This window comes from Sorex araneus, chromosome X (assembly GCF_027595985.1).
Source record: "Sorex araneus isolate mSorAra2 chromosome X, mSorAra2.pri, whole genome shotgun sequence".
Lineage (NCBI taxonomy): Eukaryota > Metazoa > Chordata > Mammalia > Eulipotyphla > Soricidae > Sorex > Sorex araneus.
In genome coordinates, this window is record NC_073313.1 from 18,722,499 (window position 1) to 18,746,801 (window position 24,303).

General features: G+C 50.1%; 1 protein-coding gene across 1 annotated transcript; it reads right to left on the reverse strand.

Annotated features, from left to right (window-relative positions):
- Positions 1–784: 784 nt before the first annotated feature.
- RS1 (retinoschisin 1) lies at positions 785–24,066 on the reverse strand. The gene is made up of 6 exons (XM_004612220.2): positions 24,015–24,066; positions 15,589–15,614; positions 14,076–14,178; positions 6,676–6,817; positions 3,832–4,027; positions 785–937 (listed from the first exon to the last, which is right to left on the reverse strand). The coding sequence occupies exons 1-6, from the start codon at positions 24,064–24,066 to the stop codon at positions 785–787; spliced, it is 672 nt and encodes a 223-aa protein (XP_004612277.1).
- Between the last annotated feature and the right edge of the window lie 237 nt (positions 24,067–24,303).

Consider the following 24,303-nt stretch of genomic DNA (forward strand, 5'->3'; position numbering starts at 1 on the left):
GTGGGGAGCGGAGTAGTCACCTCATCCTGCTCAGGTCACTTCCCGCCAAGCCTGAGGGCAGCTCATGGCCCAGCTGCCCAGAGTGGGCTGCTAGCTGTCAGGCCAGCTGCCACCCGAAGGTGCAAGCTCGTTGGGAGGTGGGATCCTTAGGTGAAGGGAGTCCTGGTGTCTTCTGCTCATTCGGAGAAACTGCTACTCGCCCATGCAGCCTGCCCGTGGCCCCAGGTGACCTACACTCAGCCCTCCAGGGGGGACCAGGACACGGGCCTGCCATCCATCCGGCCCATCGCCAGCACCCAGTCTCCCCAACACCTGGCGGTGTTCTCCGGTCTGCGGTCCTAAGAGGTCATGAGTTTGCTGCTAGCCAGCTCTCCCTGTGCATTCCAAAGTGAGCCTTTGTGAGACGGGTCCTGTTTTGAAGGTGGTGAAACAAAAGAATCTTCCTTTTGTCGGGGCTGCTTTGTATTCCCCTGGGCTGACAACCTTTCATGGTGTCTTTGAGACACACACAAGCCCCAGAAAACAACAAACGAAAAAACAAACCCAAGCGCAGCAAATTACCCTGCGATGGAGGCTCTTGTATGAAAGATGTTTTTAGGGATATTTTCTTTGTTCTTATTTTCTTTGGCTGAGAGTGGGGAGATGTGTTCATTTTTTTTTTCCTTTTGCTTTCATTAAAATTGCAAACACTATCTGAGAGAGAGAGAGAGAGAGAGAGAGAGAGAGAGAGAGAGAGAGAGAGAGAGAGAGAGAGAGAGAGAGAGAGAGAGAGCGCCCGGCCGGGTCAGGCACACTTGCTGGCACACTGCAGCAGCTCCATCCGGATTGCAATGCGGACGTGCCAGCCCAGCGGGATGAGCCTGATGAAGCGGGCGATGATGGGCGGCCGGAGCAGGTTCTGGACTGTAGACGTTCGGTCTGAGTTTCCGTAGAAGACCTAGAGAGAGGGAGGAAGTCCTGTCCTTGGCACGTGGGGCACAGGAAGAAGACAGAATTATTCCTCTCTGGAGCTGGCCCCAACTTCTAACTGGAAAATGTGACCATTTCAACCCCCCCCCCGCACCCCAAGACATACAGATACACACAAACATGCGTGCTTGCGCACACACAAACATACACACACACTCATCCACAGTCTCCCACACCTACACATTTTATTTTTTGCTTTTTGGGTCACACCCGGCAATGCACAGGGGTCACTCCTGACTCTGCACGCAGGAATTACCCCTGATGGTGCTCAGAGGACCATATGGGATGCTGGGAATCGAACCCGGGTCGGCCGCGTGCAAGGCAAACGCCCTACCTGCTGTGCTATCACTCCAGCCTCTACACACTCTCTCTTTGGGCACCTCTGAGTCACTGTATGGGAGTGTTTATTTTTATTTATTTATTTATTTATTATTTTATTTTATTTTATTTTACTTTTTGGGTTACTCCTGGCGCATGCACTCAAGAATTACCCCTGGCGGTGCTCGGAGGACCCTATGGGATGCTGTAAATCGAACCCAGGTTGACCGCGTGCAAGGCAAATGCCCTACCCACTGTGCCATGACTCCAGCCCCTGTATGGGAGTGTTTAGAGCTGTCTCTGCCACCCAGTTTGATAGTCACGTTCTGCTAACGACCTGAGAGAGACTTCCCATGCAGGGCCGGGCCTAGGATTCCTCCCAGCACTGTTGGTGTGGCTGCCAAACAGAAATGAATAAATGAAGTTAGGTAGCAGTTTGCTTTCTCGGACACGCGAAGGTGGTCCGTGAGTGCTGGCTTAGAAGGAATATGATGGCCACTTCATACCTCTACTGCAAACCACAACACCCAAAAGGACAGAGAGAGCAAAAGGGAATGCCCTGCCACAGAGGTGGGGTGGGGTGGAGGGGACGGAGTGGGGGTAGTGGGAGGGATGCTGGGACCATTGGTGGTGGAAAATGAGCCCTGGGGGACGGATGGGTACTTGACCACTGTGTGACTGAAACACAAGCACGAAAGTTTGTAAGTCTGTAACTGTACCTCACGGTGATTCACTAGTAAAAAATTTTTAAAAAAAGGAAGAAGGTACAGGCAGATTTCCACCCTCCCAGAAGGCGCTCGGGGATGGTGTTAGGGACAAAGCCTCCCTGTTCTTACCACTGATTGACTCATTTCTATTTTATAAGGAAGGTGGAGACGGACTGTCTGACTCAAGAGGATTGAGTCTGTGTTACAGAGTCAGGCTCAAGTCACATCTCTCCGGTGAGCCCAAGCTAAAGGGTGTGTGTAAGTTCTTCTGGACCGGAACCGATGTTTTAAAGAAGAAACAGACACAGACACTTTTAGGAGGAAGATTCTGGAAGGGGGGAAGGCAGTGCCCAGAGTAGAGAGCTAAAGGACTATGCTGCTTATTTTCCAGCTATAGATGATGCAGTGGCTGTGAAAGTTTGCCTGCCTTTGCCAGGAAATCCTCCTTTGCACACCTTCCAGAATCACAGGACTGCGCTCAATGAGACAGGATTATTCGATTCACTTTAAAGATTATGTCCTAAAAAAATGCTGAAAAAAAAAATCCAGCTGCCACAGTGACCTCATCCATCAAAAAACAAGAAGACGGCCTGCTGCCCTGACCGCAAGCTCTTCCCAGCAGCGACACCCACAGCCCCTTCTGAAAGCCATTTGCCCTTGAACTGCCCTTGAACCTACTCCAAAGAGAAGGTGGAGAGGGAGGAAGAAACAGGCCTCAGAGAGCACAAGCCTCTTTGCAAGCGCCATCAAGTCCTTCAGAAATAACAGCCAGGGCTGAAAAATGAATTCTCATATCTTTTTGAAAGCCCTAATAATAAGAACGGAATGAAATAATGTCCCAGTATAAAGATGATCTTTCCTATTGTATTCAAACTCCTTGAAATCCATCCCATGCATGTCTTGCTGTCTGAATTGGCGTCAGCGACTACAAAGCCTTCTGATTTTCAGTCACACATATCTACTTAACCGGATTTTCTGTCCAAATTAGCTGGGGGAAGGTTTTGTTCTCAGGTAAAAGGACCATTAATATTTTCCAAACAGCCAGTGCATTTTTTGCACATCGCAAATATACATTACGTTTTTGACAATATCTGTTATATTCATTATGAAATTATGTTAGTGTTAATTAAACTACTATGATATATTTTATGTATGTAGTATAATGTGGAGCGATAGCACAGCGGGTAGGGCATTTGGGCATTTGCCTTGCACGCGGCCAACCCGGGTTCGATTCCCAGCATCCCATATGGTCCCCTGAGCACTGCCAGGAGTAATTCCTGAGTGCAGAGCTAGGAGTAACCCTTGAGCATCACCGGGTGTGACCCAAAAAGCAAAAAACAAAACAAACAGCTGTTCAAATATTTTAGTTCCTTTGCGTGTGCGTGGGGACTTTTAACCATTTGCATGGTGCTTAGCTTGCTGGGCTGTCCAAAGGTTCCCAGCAGTTGATCTCATCCAAAGTGCTTACTTTTGATCCTGTGCCTGGCAGGTACCACACCCTAAACCAATCCCCAGAGCCCTCTCGGCACCTCCATGTGGTCTCTCTAACACCGCATGGCCTGAAGTAGGGAGGCCTTATACCTGCTGGGACTGGACCCCATAATACAAAAAGCAAAACGAAGTAAGGAGTGGTCCAGTGTAGAGATACAGACAGGCACTTCTCCTCGGTAGCAGAGCATTACCCCCGCAGCCAAGTGTCCAGCGGAGAGTGAACGTGGCTCAGTCCTGATAGACGACATTGGCCAGCCAACTCTACACTCACAGGAGGATCCAGATCATTGAGAACGACACTCCTTCTCTGAGGCAATGAAGGGGCTTTGGGGTAAGCCCCACTTACCCGGTTGTTTCCAGTCTGGTCCTTGTAAAATACCCAGTTCAGGCTCTCATCACTCCTGTACTGAACACTGTACTTGGTCATCCACTCATCGGTGTCACAGCGCCCCTGGGTAAGGATCCCCGAGATGACCTTGATCTCCTTCAGGTCGATCTGCAGCCACTGGTTGCTGTCCTGGAATTTGGAGAGCCACGCACACCTGCCAGAGACACCACCAACCCGCAGGAGCTTTTCTCGGGGCCCCTTCAAAACTCGGGGGAGGGGGAGATCTGAGTGCCTTACCGCCCCCACTAAGTTTGGACAGTGTGGCCATACCCTGAAACACCTAGAATCTGGGCTTCCACAAGTTATTCTTACGGCCTCCTGCCGGACCTCCACCCGCTAAGGAATGATGGCCAAATTCAACTAATTTGTGAAAGAAATGCCTCAGAGTGTAACTGAAATCACCCTCAATGTGTGGCCGAGCACGACTTTCCTCCCAGCCTGGGTCCCCATGGTGACTGTGCCCGTCGGCCCCTTCCCTGTTCATTAGTGTCTCCTGGTGTTTTTCTCCATGAGCCTTTTTTTTTGCCTTCACATTCATGCTCCTCATACATTTGTGTCTTCACTGGGGGTGGCTGTGTGTGACTTTAAAGGACTGCCTATCATCTGCAGAGAACTCTGAATCAAGTGGCTTTGGAAAGGCTTCTGACAGCTGGAGGATAAACCCCCCTTGAAGGAGGGGCTTTGTTCTCTGCCATCTCCCTCACACTCGAGAAAACCATCACGTGTGCTTTGATGTTCTTATTAGTGTCGGGGGTGGCCTATTCATGTGCTTCTTTGCACTCTTTCCTTGTCTGTGTTCATTTCTAGTTCTGGACTAACTCTGTGGTCGGGACTTGACTTTTTCTTTCGATTCAGAACTTTCCTAACTTCCAAATCCTGGGCATCAGTTGATCAGCCAACAACTGAGCCTTCCAGGGTCCCAAATGAAACACATCCCAAAGTGAGCGCCTGCTTATCTCTTCTCCCATGCCCCCTTCCAGTGTTCATCTCTCTGGATGTTGTCTTCATCCACCTCCATCCAGGTGTTCCCTGCAGCCATCCAAGAGCCAGGGGTGGCCTCTTCCCTCTGTCACCCCAAATACCCAACTCACCTATTGGCTCCACCCCTCAGTGGTTCTCAAATCTTGACATTTCACTGCCACCACACAAGCCCACATCACTAGCATTTTTTCCCTTTTTTTGGTTTTATAGACACACCCGGCAGTGCTCAGGGCTTCTTCTTGGTTCTGAGCTCAGGTGACCACGTGGGGAGCCAGGGATCCACCCTGGGTTTACTGTGTGCAAGCCCTGCGCTGTACCTGCTGTACTACCTCTCCTCCTCACTCACACTCCTTGCCTGAACAGATGCCCTCACTTCTTTAACTAGTCTCCCAGAAAACAGCTAGCCCAGAGGAGTCAGGAAATTACACTTAAAACATGCATCTGATTCAGATCCTCCACAATTTCAACTTTTCCTCAGCAGCGTCTGCTAATGATCTCCCAATATCCTCTTCCCAGCTTTCTTTGGCTGTAGAACTTCTGTGTTTTATCTGGGCAGTGGGCCATCCTGCTACGATGCCATTTCCCAGACTCCTGTGCAGCCGGGTGGGACCATATCACCAACTTCCGGCCAGTGAGAAGTGGGGTCTAAGTGGCCAATAGGATTGCCCCTGTACCCTCGAGGGAAAGGTGAGCTCTTTTCTCTACCGAGAGAGAGTGTGGACTTGATGGTAGACTATAGTAGCCATCTGGGTATCAGGATAAACTCTTCTTGTTCAGGATGAAACCCCAAGTCCCATATGGGCCCCCAATAACACTCAGCTACCAAATTAGTCCTCACCTTCTCAGAGATGCGAGGAGCCAGCACGGAATTTGTATATTAAGTCCTTGTGCTTTGGGAGCTTTTTATCACAGCAGCAGAAGCTTGTACTCTACCTAATGCACTTTCAGGGTCCTCCCATGACCCCCATCATCAGGACCACAGTCCTTCCTTTGGCTAAGAAGGCTTGGCACCATCCCACTCCTGCCGACCCCTTCAGGTACAGCTACCTGCGCTCTAACCTTGTGGGCCTTTATGGTCCCTATTGATGCCTTCGTGGGATCTTCCCAACTCAGGGCCTTTGCACCTGCTGCTCTCTGTGCCTCCCCTATCTCCCTCTCCTGAGGCAACTGCAATTGGCGGCTTCAAAATCTAGTCCCTTGATGGGCCAGAGAGATAGCATGGAGGTTAATGTGTTCACTTTGCAAGTGACGGTGCACAGTTTGATCCCTGATCCTGCATTTGGTCTTCCCAGTTCCACAAGGAGAGACCTCTGAGTAGGGCCAGAAGCCCTCAGCACCACTGGCTATGGCCCCACACCAACAAAGCAAAATCTGTCCCTTAAAAAGTCTTCCTTGGGGGCTGGAGTGATAGCATAGCAGGTAGGGCGTTTGCCTTGCACGCGGTCGACCTAGGTTCGGTTCCCAGCATCCCATATGGTACCCCGAGCACACCAGGAGTAATTCCTGAGTGCATGAGCCAGGAGTAACCCCTGTGCATCGCTGGGTGTGACCCAAAAAGAAAAGAAAAGAAAAAAAGTCTTCCTTTGGGGCTTCCTTTCTTCACTTTGGCTTCCTTTTTCTGCTCCTGCATGGCACTATCCCACTCTGCAAGTAATCATTTGTGACTAGGTGCTTAGGCTTCATCTTGCCCTCTACACTGTGCTTCCTAAAGGTCGGGCCCTCACCCACCTCGTTCGCTGGTGTATCTTGCCCCTTTCCTTGCCCCTGGAAGGCTGCTCAGTCACTATTTGTGGAATACCACCCGAACCGCTGCCCACTTACCCAAACCCCTGACTGTTGAGTCGTGCCTTATTAGCGGTCCAGGAGGAATACCAGCCCACATACTGCCCCAGGTTGGAGCAGGTGATCTGGTCCGATGTCACTTCTCCTGACTCAAAACCCAGTGGTGTGTGATAGGGACATTCTGGAAAAAAAAAAGTAATACACAGTGACACAGTCATATGGCACCTCTGTAGTCAGCAGGCATGAGATGATTCCAAGAGAATTAAACTGTCTCACTTTGGAAAGTGGGAATGGTTTTTCTTGCCCACAGACTTCACCCCGAGAAGAGCTATGCATGACTCATGTGAGATGAGAGTGACGAGGAAGAGGAGAGGAGTGCCACAGAGAAAAGCTCAGAAAAGTTAAGAAGTTAAGGGTTGTGGTTTTGTGACAAGAGTAAAAGCGGGGACGGAGGGGGGGGGGATATTGAAAGACACACCACCTCCTCCCACAAAGGTAAAGGCCTAAAATCCAAGAGGTTGGCAGCGGACAGTCACACGGGAATGCTGCACTCATTTTTCCTTCATCACATGGATCTGGCCATGCTACAGTGTCACCAGGGCCACTGACATCCTGGAGCTGCACGTGATGCCAGTCTTAGGGACAAAACACTGCATAGTGGCAAGTCTGACAGTTGAACCTGATGCGTGAGTGTTGAATGTAGAGAACTGAAAAGTACCTTTATATACAAATAAGATTAGTTAGAACTTGTGCTTAGAAGTTGCGTGTTGCTTCTCATGTATTTCCTCCTGCATTAGGAATTGTATTGTGCTACTGATTGGAAATGATAGGTTGCCAATTCTGTATCCATTCGTCCTTTTTTTTTTTCTTCAGCAAAGAAGTCTCATATTGTTGGGGATATTGTTAAGCTCATATTGTTAAGCTCCAAGGCCAGCTTGAAACTCAATTCTCACCCCCTTATAATTAAGAGTGATCACACGGTAGATGACAGTTTCTAACTAGCGAAATATAATAGGATGTCAGCTGGGGATTTCTGATTGCTTTGCTTGCCCCTTCTATAGAGAAGGCTGGAGCGACAGCAGCCCTATTGCACCCTGGGGGTGAGATGGCCAAGAGAACCGCAGGGATCTCAGCCCTGATAACCTTGAACAACTCCTCGCCCTGGTTCCATGTCTACATTCTGAAGCAAAACCAGACTTCAAGTTCAATTAGCCACTACTTAGGAGTGTCTTATACATAACCAAATCTGATTTCTAGCTGAATATCTAAAGGCAACAAAGGATACATCTGTGAATACGAGCTCCTTCTTTTCTCATTGTGAAACAGCAGGCACAGGAAATCAAGTTTAGTTTTCTGGTGTGTCCATGAGAGATGAAGAGTGAAACAATTTTACTAGGATCTCATTACCTTTAACAGGAAGCCAAGTGCTTCAGCTGGTGGCTGGGAACCAACATCTGATTGCCATGTCCCACTCTTCATCCAACCAACCACCTGGAATGTGTTTTATTTTGTTCCTGTTCTCACAGCCAGAAGTGTTCAGGGATTACTCCTGACTCTGTCTGTGCTCAGGGATTACTCCTGGAGCTGCTTGGGAAACCATATGCAGTGCTGGGATCAAACTCGTATCAGCCACATACAAGGCAAGTGCCTTAGCCACGGTACTACCCCTTCAGTCCCTGGAGTATGGTCCAGGTGATCCGTTCCATGTGGCTGACCCACAGGTACTTTGCAATTTTCAGAAGCCCCATCCAGGCCCTGGAGCCTCTAGCAACCGAGACACTACCCCCAAATCCTGTGGCTTTGGACCAGGAAGATAGTACAAAGTTGAGGTGCTTGCCTTGCATGCTGCCAACCTGGGTTCTATCTCTGGCACCCCATATGGTCCCCCGAGGCCGCCGGGACTAATTCCTGAGCATGAGCCAGGAATAGGATCTGGGCACAAAATGGTGTGGCCCCCAAACAAAAATAAACAGAGTAAACCTGTGGCTTTGACCTAGAACAGCAAAACCAATTCAGAACTACTGTGTCTTAGCAGGGGCAGCACCTGATGACTGGATCTGGGAACGAACAGATGGGCTCAGGCCATGCCGTCAGAGACAGTGAGGCCATTGATCTGTGTTGGTCATGGCCATGGCCTTAAGCTAGAGGAGGTTTTAGTGGCCACCCAGGGCATGAGCCAAAAGGGCCAGCCTGGTGTGTACTGGTACAACACATGCTTCCTATGTGCAAGGCTCTGCGTTCCACCCCCAGTACCAAAGCAAGTGTTTGTTTGGTTTTTGATTTGGGGGTCACACCTGGCAATGTTCTGGAGGTACTCCTGCTTTTGTGCTCAGGGGTCTCTCCTGAAAGTGCTGGGGGAATCATGTGCTGTGCCGGGGATCAAACCAGGGTCTGCTGCATGTAAGGCAAGTGCCTTGCCCCTGCAGTATCTCTCCACTCCCCCTTTACCTCTTTACCTCCAACGCTGTTTCATTTTAAAAGAACTCCAGCTTAGAGCCAATGCCGCCTGGAGTCGAACCTCTGCGAGAGCTGAGGTCTCTCTGGCTACGTGCATCATCTGTGAAATGGACACAGCCTTGGGGCCTGCCTGCAGAAGGTGGCTTACGCACAGTAACACACGCAGAGGGTAGTTCACAGTGCTTGGTCCCACAGCAGCAAATATTGGTGTAAGAGGCCCGATTCCAGACACTTAGTGTCCGCTTCGGTTTTGCATGGCTGTTATGCTTTTTTCCCATTCCCTTTGTTTTGCAAAACAATGATCGTGGATGACACCCCCCTCCAACACACACACACACACACACACACACACACACACACACACACGGGAAACGGCTTGTGGGGCTGAGGGTCTCAGGCGCCAGGGCTGCCGAATTGGCGCTCAGTGCCTGAGGTTCCCTGGCCACCAAATTCCTACTCTCTAGTTTGCAAGGCAGTGACTTTAGCCGCTGAGCCCCTCCAGCCATGGCTCCTGTTTGTCTTCCTGACAACGCTTCTTAGGGGGAAACAAGCCCAAGGGCTCCCTTGGCTCGCATTCTGTCCCGTCCCCATCCTGCTCACACATCTGCCCTCAGCGGCAGTTTCGCTTCTCTGATGAAGGTCTCGGCTCTCCCGGATCCTGGAAGGAATAAGGCTCTATGTGTGTGTGTGTGCTCTCGCGTGCGTGCGTGCATGCGTGTGTGTGCGTGTGCGTGTGTGCGTGTGTGTGTGTGTGTGTGTGTGCGCGCGTGTGTGTGTGTGTGTGTGTGTGTGTGTGCGCGCGATACGCGAGAGGGAAAGCCCGTGCTGTTCTCATCTCTTGGGCTCCTGGATCCGGAGGACTCACAGGCGTCAGCTGCCTGCCAGTGAGGAGGCGCTGAATGGAGGCTCTGGGCTTTACTGCTTGCAGAGGGGCTGGAGGCTCCTGCCGAGATACCGACACGGTGGGAGCCTGGAATCAGTGAGAAAATGGTTTCTCTGAGGCAGGGGAAGGTGCAGGGGGGGAGGGGTTGGAGGCTCTGAGCGCTGGATCCCCTTCAGGAAACCAGGGGAGATTCCCAGGACCTAGCTTGGTTCAGAGGCAGAAAGAGGCACCCCCAGGTGTCTGCCTCAAGTGGGCAGGTGGGCCAGGCCCTGAGCCAGTCGTTAGACCTGAGCAGACCTGAGCAGACATTCCGGTCCCAGGCAGCCCTTGTGAACCCGTAGGGGAGGGCGTTGCAGTGGGAAGAACCTTCCAGAATCCTGTCTTCAGGTGCCTCACAGTCCATGACCAAGGGCTGTATCTGGAGTTGGAAAATGAGAAAACACGCCTTTCCTCACGCCCCCGCCGCGCAGCGATGCGCTCCACTCGCGTTCCCCCGTGTTTTTCTGACCCCCCTCCCTTGCTCTCTCCTCTACGCCACCCACAGGCCTCCCTGTGGACCGTTCCCTCTGCCTGCGACATGCCTGCCCCCCTTCCTCATCCTCTGTCCACTCCCTCTGGGTGAGGATCGCCTCGTCAGCCCCCTGCTCTGGCTCGCTCAGCCCGCAGCTGGGCCGGGTCGGCTGGATGAGGTGGGAAACCGGGAGGACCAAACGCTGTCCCCTCCCCTGCACACCTCCATCCTGGGCAGCCTCTTAGGAGCCGCAGAGAAAATGGCAGAAACATGAGAGAGAGAGAGAGAGAGAGAGAGAGAGAGAGAGAGAGAGAGAGAGAGAGAGAGAGAGAGAGAGAGCCTGAGGCAGTGTGGAAGTTGGCGAGCCTTGAAAACGCTCTTTCGCGCAGTCAGAAAGAAGCCATCCATTGGGTACAAGCTAGCAACATGAATTGAGCAGCGTGAATAACGGGGGTGGGGGGGTGAAGGGGGGCTCAGCAGACTTGCACAGATGTGCGTTACCCAAGTTTCCTTCCCCCAGCGTCACTGGAAGCCGTTTAGCCTGTCTGCCTTGAGAGAAAACCTGCATCCTCTACGGTACAAGTGCCTCTTCGGAGGGCTGATTCGGTAATTAGATGGATAAAGGCAGACTCGTGAGCTGCTGCCAATTCGGGCTCCGCTCACTTCATAGCCTAGACTTCTGTATTCACCATATAATTTCCCAATTTGTAGACAAGAAGGCCGGCCGTGCTTATAGAGAGCGTCAGTGTCAAGGAACACAGAGGGTGTTCGGGGCCATTCACGTGACTTTTCTGATGCGCGTTGGATCGGGCTTGAATATATAGAACACGCGCGGGCGAGGGAGCGACACTTATGGAAGACTCAAGTGTAAACTTGAAGAGAAAATCCAATATCCAATCTAGTCCCGAAGCAGAGCACCCGTGGATTCTCCCCAGTGCTGCGCGTTGGCTCTGGGCCAAGGGCAGACCTGCGTTTGAGCATCTCTCATCGCGTCCAGCCGAGGACTGGGCGGCTGTGATGCCCCCAGCCAGCCACCTGCGCTGGCTGGAAACTGGCTGGGAGCAGCCAGGGAGCCCAGGCGGCTGCGAGTGACCCTGCGGCTTCGTGCTTTCTAGGCTGTCCTCCCGGAAGCCGGAGCCCACTCAGAGCCATCAGTGCTGCCCCCGGCCCCCTGCTGTAGACCAGAGACACTGATGGGTGAATGACTTCTGCCAGGCGGTGGCTCGTCCTGCTGCCCCAATTCACCGTTAACACCAAGGAATCAAATCTTTCCACACTACGCTGCAGTCTGTCCTTCCCGGAAATATAGTGTTGCTAAGAAAAAAAAAAAAACGGAGAGAAAAACAACGGGGCAGGAAAGAACAGCGCGGAAGCTAATGGAGTTTCTGATTTCGGCACTTTCAGTTCATGGTAATGGCCCAGGAAGGAGAGTTAGAACTTGGGGGGATCCTGTGGCCCCTCTCAGCTTCTCAGTCCATTGGGTCGATACAGCCAATCTACAGATAATCACTTTTCTCTTTCTTCTTTTATTTATTTCAGGGCCACACCTGGTGATGCTCAAGGGCTGCTCCGGGGCCCTGTGGTGCGGGAAATCAAACGTGCGCTTCCTGCATGCAAAACGTGTCCAGCCCGCTGAGCTGCCTCTCGCCTTCCAGCGCTTCTTAGAAAGAGCTTCCCTGGCACCGGATGCTGTCTGTCTGGTCCCGGGTCTCTAGCGAGGAGACTTGTTTCCATTAAATAGGGAACCTTTGTTTCCCCATTTCCAGCCTCTTCATTTTTGTCTCCTCTCAGTGCCCAGCACTCCATGAAAGAGGGTGGTGCTGAATGCTAAGTGCACTGTCGGCTGGAGAAGTGACTCAGAGGGTTGAGCACAGGCTTTGCCTATGGGAGCCGCTCCCAGGAGTGATCCCCAAGGATGGAGCCAGGAGTAGACCCCAACCAAGCACCACCGGGTGTGGCCGTACCCTAAAACAGAGGGGGGCCGGAGCCATAGCACAGCGTAGGGTGTTAGCTTCGCACTCGGCCAACCTGGGCTTGAGCCCCGGCATCCCATATGGTCCCCTGAGCACCGCCAGAGTAATTCCACAGTGCAGAGCCAGAAGTGACCCTTTGGGGGGTGTGGCCCCCCCAAAGCCAAAAGATAAACCAAAAGGTTGCTTCAGTGCTGAGTTTGGAACTGGGGTGTGGGGGGGAGAGACAGCAGTATTTAATGGCCGTGGAAGCTAAGCCTCAGAGCGCAGTGGCACGCCCTAGAGGGGACTCACTCACTCTGCTTCCTGCTTTCCTCACTCCCCGGACCCCACTGTTGTTCTAGAAGACTCTGGTCTGAGAGTATTTTCTACCCCTTTAGTAAATAGGAAAACAGTGACAGTCAGTGGAAGCCATTGTAGACACCCCCTCCCGTTCCCCACACTTCGCTATTCAAATGCAAATTTAATGAAATAATGAGGAGAAGCTCAAAGAGACACACAAACCTGTCTTGCACAGCTATTATTAGGTGCTTATGTAAAGTGAATGACAAGGCCCCGGCACTCAGAACTCCAGAGAGAGGTGGCAAGGACTGGCGCCTGCAGCGCAGGTTCTGGGGGCCCAGGGAGGGTTGCATGGCGGGAATATGAGCGAATATACGCCGGGCCGCCCCAATGTCTGAACGCTGGGCAGTCGGTGATAAGCAGCTGACCTTGCCACAGTGCTCCAGCTTGCTGGGGCTGCCACAGGATGCTTGAGCTCCTCGTCCCCTTCTCTGGCCCTCAGAGCAGCTGGGCACGCAGCAGTCAAGGCTCTTGCTGAAGGCTGCTGTAGCTCGCCAAAAGCCAATAGAAGAACTGAGAGCAACACCCTGCCCGATGGTCTGCTGCGTGACAAACAGTCCCGGAAATGTGAGAGGCTTCACGCCCCCAAGGACTGTGTCTCACCCCAGAAGCTTGGCCACTAGGGGCTGTTCCCCTAAACTCCCCCAGGACCTGGCTGCAGAGCCAGGATGTGGAGCCCAGCCCTGCAGGGTCACCCGCCCTCTTGGCTGGAGCCACTCATTCGGCCACACCCGCTGTGGATGGAGGTAATGGGGCAGGATGTGGGGCTGCATGGGGGCGGGGGGTGGGGGGGCAAGCAATAAAGATCCAGGCCTGCTGCTCTTGTTCTCATTGCACAGAAAAGGGCTGAAACAGGAGCCTCGTTGTTGAGAAAGGAGACAGGGGGTTGGAGAGGCAGTACAGCGGGTAGGGCACTTGCCTTGCACGCAGCCAACCCAGGTTCGATCCGCGGCACTTTGTATGGTTCCCCCGAGCCCTGCTAGGAGTAAGCCCTGAGCCCTGCCAGGTGTGAACTCCCAAGCAAAACAGAAAGAAAGGAGACAGGCAAGCGTGTAGCTGAGCTCTTCACAATGCTCCAGCGTCCATCGCGGATTCGTTTCCAGCAATGCCACTAGCCTGCCTCGCCCACAGTTTGACCATCTTACCGTGGCTCCCAGGAAGAGAACTGGGAGCTGTTTCCGGACAATGCCCTCCAAGCACGGGCTTGCATAGGGACACACGGGTCTGCCCCGGGACATCCTAAAAGTCTGGTATGCAAAGGACAGGGCACACTCACCTGGTATGCAGTCTAAGGTGGCACCTGCCGACCACAAGGTGTTGGCCCCTCCGTGACAGTCACACTTGCACACTTTGTGGTACCAGGGATCCTCGGCCTCATCCTACAGGGAGGCAGAAAACTCAAGAGTTGGAACTGGGATGACCCGTCCACGCATCCCCGCTGCCCTGTGACCTGTGGCCTCAGGCTGCCCATGCACACAGCAGCACAGTGTAACTCCGGCCTGGACGAGAAGCATCGGCCACCCACAGTGCCGGCCAGAATTCCCGCAGGCACCCCGACGTGGGAGGCAATTTTCGCCCCATCTACATTATCTTTGAGGGGCTTGCGGGGTCCCAGTTTGGGATTGAGCTCCCCACATCTGATTTCAAAAAGCCCCAAATTCAAGGACCTCCACTCACTGGGTTCTCATTGAAGCCCCGCCTTACAGAACACACAGGTAAAACGTGCTTTTGACATAACCAGAAAAAGAATATTTTTGGAGGGGTGGGGGGTGGGGGATGTCGCTCAGCAGTAGAGCACTGGCCTTGCACGGGGAAGGCCCTGGGTTGGGTCTTAGAGCAAAACAAAAACAAATCCCAAAACAAACACTTTGGGGGGCTGGAGTGATAGCACAGCAGGTAGGGCCTTGCACACGGCCGACCCGGGTTCAATTCCCAGCATCCCATATGGTCCCCCGAGCACCGTCAGGAGTAATTTCTGAATGCAAATCCAGGAGTAACTCCAGAGCATTGCTGGGTGTGACCCAAAAAAGACACACACACACACACACACACACACACACAAAGACAAAAACAAGCCCTTTGGGCCTGAGCGACAGTACAGTGGGTAGGGCATTTGCCTTGCACGTGGCTGACCGCAGTTCAATCCTCAGCACCCCATATGGTCCTCTGAGCACAATCAGGAGTGCGCTCTGAGCACAGAGCCAGGAGTCAACCAGATGTGGCCCCAAACCAACAAAACAAAACAAAACAAAAACCTAAACAAAACAACAACAAAAGCTTTGAAAGGTACATTTTTGTGCCTCAGTGAGGACCCCTTGACAAGCAGATCTTGTGTTGCGTTTTGCTTTTTCTCACTGCACTGATAATTTGTTGTTTACAAGACTCTCCCTCCAAAGAAAAGATTAAACAGAATGGAGGTCTGGATAGTAATTAGAACGGCTTAATCAGAAAGGTTTTTTTGGGCATCATAATCAAACCCAGGGCCTCACACGTGCAAGGCAACTGCTCTAACGTTGGACCACATCTCCTGCCGGTCATAGAGTATTTTTAATTGAAAGTATACATGCTATTTTTAGGCATGACGCTATTGTACAATTAAAAGGCTTCAGTCTGGTGTAAACATAAAACCAAACATTCCATAGACCAGCTCTACAGGGCTGCCCACGTCATTGCAGGGATCTGGCAGCAAACATGCACCGAACATGAATGTCCAGGTGTGCCTGAACATTATTTTTGGTCAGAAAAATCCTTGAGTAACAGTATCCATGTAAGTGCCAACCTTCACATACCTCAGTGGACGATAATCCCAGTGTGGCTGAGTAGAAGGACAGCAGAGGAGAAATTAGATTTAAAAGAAAGAAATTCAACAAAATGATTCATTACATGGCAGAGTGAAGTGAAAATAGTCCCATGAGCAATAGCCTGCCGCTTCTGGAAGAAGTCAAGCAAAGTAAGTCTGCTGGGTACAACACACGCCGGGTCTGGGAAACTAGAGGCAGGAAAACTAAGCAGAAGGTCCAGGAGAATTATTATTTTTATCCCTTACAGAACTTTGGAAAATACATTAATGCCATAAAGAGGAAGAAAAGGCACCAATAATCCTTATAGCGATGTCAACACTTTTAGCATTATACTGTAAATATTCTCTGGACTGGAGCGATAGCACAGCGGGTAGGGCGTTTGCCTTGCACGTGGCCGACCTGGGTTCAATTCCTCCATCCCTCTCGGAGAGCCTGGCAAGCTACCGAGAGTATCCTGCCCACACGGCAGAGCCTAGCAAGGTACCCGTATTCGATACGCCAAAAACAATAACAACAAGTCTCACCATGGAGACGTTACTGGTGCCCGCTCGAGCAAATCGATGAACGACAGTGCTACAGTGCTACAAGTTCTAGTCCAGAATATCCTAATTGTGCCTCAACAGGGAGGAAATGGGAGCCCTGGACAGCACAGTGGCAGGAGAAGGCAAGGATGATGAAGGAGAGTGAACTCAGATAGGGGAAAGGAACATTGTTCCACAGCCTTGCTTAGATAGCAGGTTCTCAAATATGGATTGGTTTTGGGTTTTTGGTTTTTCCAGTACCTGGGACTGAATCCAGGGCTTCCCACATGCAAAGTATCACTGTCATCACTCATCACTGTCATCCGGGTGCCAGTAACGTCTCCATTTATCCCAGCCCTGAGATTTTCGCAGCCTCTCCTTACTAGTCTTTCCCAATGATTGGAGGCTCTTTCAAGGTCAGGGGAATGAGACCTGTTATTGTTACTGTTTTTGGCATATTGAATACGCCACAGGGAGCTTGCCAGGCTTTGCCATGCAATGCGAAGTATATGGTTCAAATATATTGTTTTTTTTTTTTTTTAACAAAATAAAACAGGGAAGGGACTGGAGAGATAGTACAGTGGGTAGGCGCTTGCCTTCCACGCAGCTGACCCCATGTCCCATCCCTGGCATCCGATAAAGTCTTCTGAGTTCCTCCCTGAGCCCAGAGCCATAAAAAATGCCTTAAGCACTCCCTGAGCCCAGAGCCATAAAAAATGCCTTAAGCACTGCTAGGTGTTTCCACGTGCCCCCCACACCAATAAAATAAACAAAAATAGATGAAAACATGAAAAAGACTGAAAATATGTACGGTATTACTGACTGTATCACTGTCATCCTGTTGTTCATCTATTTGCTCAAGCGGGCACCAGTAATGTCTCCACTGTGATTCAATTTAAAAATAAATAAAATTTTTGAAAAAGAAAAACCTAGGACACACTAAACAGAATTCTGAGGAGTAGTAAATGTATTTACTACTTTTGTAATATATTTACATTATATTATTTACCCATCTCATGCACTATAGCACTGTCGTCCCATTGTTCATCGATTTGCTCGAGTGGGCATCAGTAATGTCTCCATTGTGAGACTTGTTACTGTTTTTGGCATATTGAATACGCCATGGGGAGCTTGCCAGGCTCTGCCGTGCGGGCGGGATACTCTCAGTAGCTTGCCGGGCTCTCTGAGAGGAACAGAGGAATCGAACCCGAGTCAGCCACGTGCAAGGTAAATGCCCTAACTGCTGTGCTATCGCTTCAGTCCCATATTATATCAAATGAGTTTGCCTTGCATGCAATGGACCCGGGTTTGATCCCCAGCATCCCACATGGTCCTCTGAATCCAAATGGAGTAATTTCCGAGTGCAGAGACAGGAGTAACTCCTGAGCATCGCTGGGTGTGGCCCCCAAACAAAACAAAACAAATCAAAAACAAAAAAAAACCCCTAATATGTAAACTCTCAGAGTATGAATAAAGAGATGGACACGGCCTTTGATAGGAAAAGAGGCTGTTATACACTTGCCTGAAATCATTAGGGCTCCTCAGATCTGTTCAATGCAGTAGACACTATTCCAAGTGGCTGTTTGAATTTCAATTAGTTAACATTAGAAAAATTAAACATTCGATTTCTCAGTCACACCAGCTTCTTTTCAAGTGTTTAATCACTTCTTATGGCTAGAGCTTCCGGTGCCGAACGGCACATGTCCAGAACATTTTCCTCAGCCGGAAGCTTGCATCACATGGCACTGTTTGAAAGCTCCATTTCTGGGCTGGAGAGACAGCACAACGGGCTGAGTGTGTGCTTTGCACACTGGAGGCTCAGGGGAATCCTGGCAATGCAGGGTCCCCCAAACACTCTCAGCAGCGGCCCCACTCCAGGTATGATCCCCAAAATAAAATATCAACGGTTTAAAAAAAAATCTACATTTCCCATTTTCAGTACAGCAAATGGCTTTGTTGCTTTTTCAATTATAAAGGCATCACATCCTTATTGTCCAAATCTCAAAGCGTGAACATAGACAGCAGGGGAAAAGTCTCCCCTTAGATTCCTGTCTTACACCCCACAAACTCTCAGCTGGTTTCAGAGTCATAGAATGGTCACAAGGCTGGAGCGATAGTACAGTGCATAGGGCACTGGCCTTGCGTGCGGACGACCCTGGTTTGATCCCCGGCAGCCTCAGGAGGGGGCCTGGTCTCCAAGTCTCTGCCAGGCACAGCTGGTGGGCAGCTTGTCGGATGGTTTCTTCATGGCTCCTCTCCCCAGAAAGCATTTGTTTATAGGCAGCACGGAGCTGGGAGGGGCCCCGACTCCTTATGGAAATGAGTTCAGAGACAAGGAACAAGGAGCATTTTCACTGGGAAAACTGTCACCCAAGAAGCAGCAAGGCGGCTGTTGTCATCCCTGCAATGATTAAAATTGCAGAAAAAGCAGCCGAAATGTGTCTGAGTACACTTCCTAATACCCAGAGAGAGCACGGACGGAAGGAGCAAAGGGAAACAGGGCTGGGGAGGCTCAGAGTGGCCAGGCAAGCTTTGGAGTGGCCTGTCATTCCTGCTGCCCTTTGCTCAGAGGGCCACCCGGCGGGCCACCTGAATTTGGGCACGTCACTCTCTGTCAATGTCGCTTGCAAGCTGCAAGAGAACAATGCACTTGAGACGCACCTGGAAATGATGTATTTCCACCCTTTCATTGGATATCACTGTAAGGTTTGCTCAGGACTGATTGGCAGCCAGCGGATGAAATAGTGACATTCCTAGAATCGACGATCACCCTGCCCCCACCCAGCTCATAAGACAGGACTTATGCCCCACCTGGTGACACGAAGCCACCAGGCTGCATTCTATGCTTCCTCACATCATCCCCTGCAGATAACAGGCCAGAATGAGCACACCAGCTCCTCTGGTCTTTGTTCCCTTTCCCCTTCCCACCCCCCACCTCCCCCAAGACAAGTTAAAAGCCCCCTTAGTCTCTCCCAGGGCACGGCTCTATCCCAGCCTCACCAAAGGTGCCCGCGGTTTCGTCTGGGAGCACACCCCAATAAACTTCTATTTCCTTCGCTTTATTCATCTGTGTTAATCAGTTTAACAATCATAATTTTTATTTTGAAAATATAAAACCACGGAAAAGTTATGAAAATAGTACATTGAAGATTAAGGCACTTTTTTTTTGGCTTTTTGGGTCACACCTGGCAATGAGCAGGTGTTATTCCTGGCTCTTCACTCAGAAATTACTCCTGGTGGTGCTCAGGGGACCATATGGGATGCTGGGAATCAAACCTAGGTCGGCTGTGTGCAAGGCCCTACTCACTATGCTATCGCTCCAGCCCCCGAAGATTAAGGTACTTTTATGAGGCTTTGCCAATTGCCAGATTTGCCCAGCCTGACACGCTATCAAGAGGATCTCTCCTGCATGGCCTGGCAAGCTACCGGTGGCATATTCGATATGCCAAAAACAGTAACAACAAGTCTCACCATGGAGATGTGACTGGTGCCCGCTCGAGCAAATTGATGAGCAATGAGATGACAGTGATACAGTGATTCATCTGTGTCCCTCTGTCTATGTCGGACAGGGTTCTCAAATCTATCAATCACCAAATACAGGGCTTCTCCTTCCCACGGAACAGATGAAGAGAAGCATCCAATCATGAACGCTTCCAATCGATGGGAGAAGCCAGGCTAGGGCACAGGAAAAAGCCGGCAGGCTGAGGTACGGTTCCCTCTTCAAGAAGAGAGAAGGGAATTGCTTCTGAGTGAAAGTGTTGCTATTTTAGGCGAGGTAGACGGAGGGGTAATTCTATTATCTGTACATGCTTCAACACAGACGAACCTCAAAAACATAGGCTAAGCAAAAGATAAAAGACCATATGGTGCGCGACTCCATTGAAATGGAACATCCACAATAGGCAATTGTGTGGCAGCAGAAAACACATTAATGCTTGCCAGGCGCTGGGGCTGGGGCTGAGAGGGTGCTTCCGGGGTTCCTTTGGAATGGGAAAAATGTTCTAGAATTACGCTGTCCACTCCAGATATGATAAATCTACCCTGAACCACCGAATAACACATTATTTTCTCTTTATTTGGGGGGAGAGGTGTTGTGTCACAACTGGCAGTGTCAGAGACTACTCTTGGCTCTGTGCTCAGGGACTACTCATGGAGTTTGGGGGATTATATGTGGTGCTAGGGATCAAAATGCGTGCAATGCCTTAACCTCTGGATTATCTCTCCAGCCCTTAATAGCACACTTTGTCTTCTTCTGTATTTTTGTTTTTGTTTTTTGCTTTTTGGGTCACATCTGACGATGCACAGGGGTTTCTCCTGGCTCTGCACTCAGGAATTACTTCTGGCGGTGCTCAGGGGACTATCTGGGATGCTGGGACTCGAACCCGGATCAGCCACGTGCAAGGCAAATGCCCTACCCGCTGTGCTATCACTCCAGCTCCATTCTTCTGTTTTCTTTTGTTTTGGGAGCCACAACAGGTGGGTCTCAGGGCTTATTCCTGCCACTGAGTTCAGGGATCACTGCTGTGGGCTCTCAGAGACCATCTGGGGTACCAGAGATTGAACCCGGATCAGCCACCAGGTCTGTGCAGCCACCCTACCCACTGTGCTATGGCTCTGGCCCCACGAACAGCACTTTAAAAGGGTGGATTTAACAGTATGTAAAATTACGTTTCAATAAAGCTGGTATAAAAATGAAACCTGCTCTCCCAGATGAATACATGCCTGCAAAGAGGTCATTCTCACCTGTAAGCAGAAGGCTGATGAATTTAAAATACAATAATAGGGTGTGTGTGTGTGTGTATCTGTGTGTACATACATATATAATATCTAAGACCAAGTAATAGACCAATATAATTCAAGACAAACAGTATTAGAATCATTACTGGCACTGAATCCGAAATTTCCAACCTAACACTCATTGCAGTCTGCCTCAGTTACAGGTTGTGCTTTTCTGTAATTCCCAAGTGAGCCTGCAGCCAGTGCAGAATTGGAGTCATTCCATTTACCTGATTTCCCACAAATAAGGAGCCACAGAGTAAATTAGACAAAGAATCTTTGTCTTCAGCTTCCCAGCTGTGCAATGGAATACATCTTTTCCAGGAGGCTTGGCAGCTTTATTTCTCCATCTGCACTGTAAGCCGATTATGTGTAGCAATTGTGTCCTGGCTTTTTCCTCTGTCTCACACATAGGTGGCCAGTCACCCTGGCCTCGTCCGGCTGGCAACCCTGATTCCATGGCAAGTGAGGGGGCAGGGCCTGAATTGGTGGATAAGAAAATGTCAGCTGCTCAGCCCTTTTCCCCGGGACCACATTCCGATCCATCTGGACAGATAAGATCCTAAACTCTGGAAATGTCTGCAGCTCGCCAGCCATGCACAAAGAAAGATTGGTAAGCTGTAAGGAGCACTGGGTTCCCTCCTTCTGGCAGCGTGTCTTTGACTACAGAGTGGGTCTAATTTAGTGATGGGTTGTGAGTTTTTACAGGGCTTCTTCCCATTGGGAGCTCAGGCTGCTGTAGGACAGGGTCATTAGACTCCACCTTGCAGAGACAGCAAGGAGCTGGCTGGCATTCAATCTTTCCCACAGTGTTCAGCCCATAGCACGTTCAAGCGAAGGAATCACAAAGCTAATCATGAAGAGTGGTCCGGGGTGAACCCTGTGATATCTAAGAACCAGGGGTATGAATCTGGAAAGGCTCAGTTTAGACTTTCTTGCCGAGGCAGCTTCAAGGAGTAAAGAGGAAACAATGAAAAAAAACCCAAAGCATCTTTTTTTGGTTTCTTTTGGGGGGCCATACCCAGTGGTCCTCAGGGCTTGCTACTGGCTCTGAACTCCTGGCGGTGCTTGGGGGACCATACTGGATGCCAGAGATTGAACCCGTCAGGTGTGTGCAAGAGCCTTACTATCTCTCTGCCCCAACCCCACAGCCCTGCCCAAAGCTTCTTAAAGTGAAGAGTTCCTGGGACAGTTAGTCTCTGAATTGCAAACACATAGGTGGAAGACAGTGCAAGTGGTTCTTACTTAGAAGTAAGTTGGGTGGCTGGAGCAATAGGACAGAGGGTACGGTGTTTGTCTTGCATGCTGAATCACCCAGGCTGAATCACCACTACTTCAGATGGTCCCCCGAACCTAGCTTGGAGTGACCCCTGAGTGCAGAGCCAGGAGTGATCCCTGAGCACTGCGGGTTGTGGACCCAAAACCAAAATAAACAAGAAACATATTGGGGTTTGCAAAAGGACCTTCGGATTCTATGCATATGGGTCTTGCCCAATTCCAAACAATGTGATTAAAGAGCAAGAGTCGTGACACTAGGGAATCACAAAAGTGAGGACTGCACCCAGAGAGTCAAAGGGGACCAGGGAGACTGTGCAAATGTTCAAGGACATGCAAGGTCCTGAGTTTGATTCCTAGCACTGCATGCCCCCTACCTGTACCACCCATGCGTGTGACCCCTACAACAATTTTGTAGAAAGGAAAATGATTGAAGCCAGGAGTTTTGACCCCACCAGCTTAAGTTTCACAACGTCTTTCTACCGGGTCATCTGCAGAGTGAACTGTTGGCCTTCCCTCCTTCCTGCCTCAGTTGTTCCACTGGGTTCCTGGAACAAACAGAAAGACATGTCCACGACAGAGATGTTCAAGCAATTTCTGATGTCCTGAATGAGCTAAAGAGAAATTTTGAGTATGGGTCCTTGACAGTTAAGAAACTCATAAAGGACAATTACTAGGAGCTTGAGAGAGAATTTAAAGACTGGAGTGGACAACGTTTTAGAAATGTGCCTTTCAATTTTCCTTATTTAAATTTTTTTTTCACTACCAGGACCAGTTTTAGAATTTTGTTTGTTTGTTTGTTTGGGGGCCCAACAGAGCTCAGGGGCTGTTCTTGGCTTTGTGTTCAGGAGCGATGATCCCTGACAGTCCTTGGGGAAAACACAATTTTTTTTTTTTTGCTTTTTGGGTCACACCCAGCGATGCTCAGGGGTTACTCCTGGCTCATGCACTCAGAAGTTACTCCTGGCGGTGCTTGGGGGACCATATGGGATGCCGGGGATTGAACCCGGGTCGGCCGCGTGCAAGGCAAATGCCTTACCCGCTGTGCTATCGCTCCAGCCCCGAAACACAAATTTTTTAAAGTATTTTTTAGGGGGCGGTCAGGGGACACACATGGCAGCGCCCAGGCTTACTTCCGTCTCTGTGCTTAGTAAAGTACTCCTGGCTGTGCTCAGGGGACCATATGCAGTTCTGAGCATCCAAGTGGGATCAGCTGGATACTGGGTAAGTGTCTTATCCCCTGCACTCTCTTTCCAACCCCAGGTTGAAAAATTTTTAAAGTGACTGAAAAGAATGAACCGTGAAGGGTTTCTGACTCTCCATTGTCTCATGTTTTGTATTTGCACAGAGGTACTCACGAGTTACATTAATCCATATTTAAACCAGGGTAACCTCTCGTCAATCTGCCCGAGACTTGCTTTACGGGGGCTATCCCAACAGTTATAAATAGCATCCTCTTTCACCCAATAGTGTTGGGTGATAGAAGACAAAATCCTCCAATTCCTTCACTTTAATGCCAACAATTCTCAAGGATCCACCACCCTTTCTTATTGCTGCAACTTTCAGCTTTTTCCATTTTTTGCAATTGCTGAGGCCATTTAGTTCCTCTCTCCCATTGAAATCATTGTTTAATTTAGAAGCTCCTCACAGAACCAGAAAGCCTGTGGCAAGCTAAGAAGTCACATCCACACCAACCTAATTGTTCATTAATGACATATACTAATGACGGTACCTACTAATGGGTATTTTAATTACTCAGGTGACATTTCTATCAATCAGCTAGATTATCAGCACAATCAGAACACGAGTTTCCGGTGAATATTCAGGCTGAATGGCACATACCTTCATAGCCGAAGAGAAGTAAAACCAGGAGGCCTTCTATCTTGCGTGGCATTCTCTCCTTGTCCTTGGCCTCAGCTCTTCCTTATCAGAGTGGAGAGATTTCTCAGCAACAGAAGCTTAACTTGAGCCCTGGCCTCTTTAAGCACCTTATTCTATTTAGTTCTTAGGGCTTTGGTTGAGCCCTACCAAGTTAACCCATAGAGTTGGCTGCCTCAATAAGAAAGTCTCAGAGGAGACTCTAATGTCAACTGAAGTCAACTGTGCAAAGGGAAGTATTGGTTTGATTCTA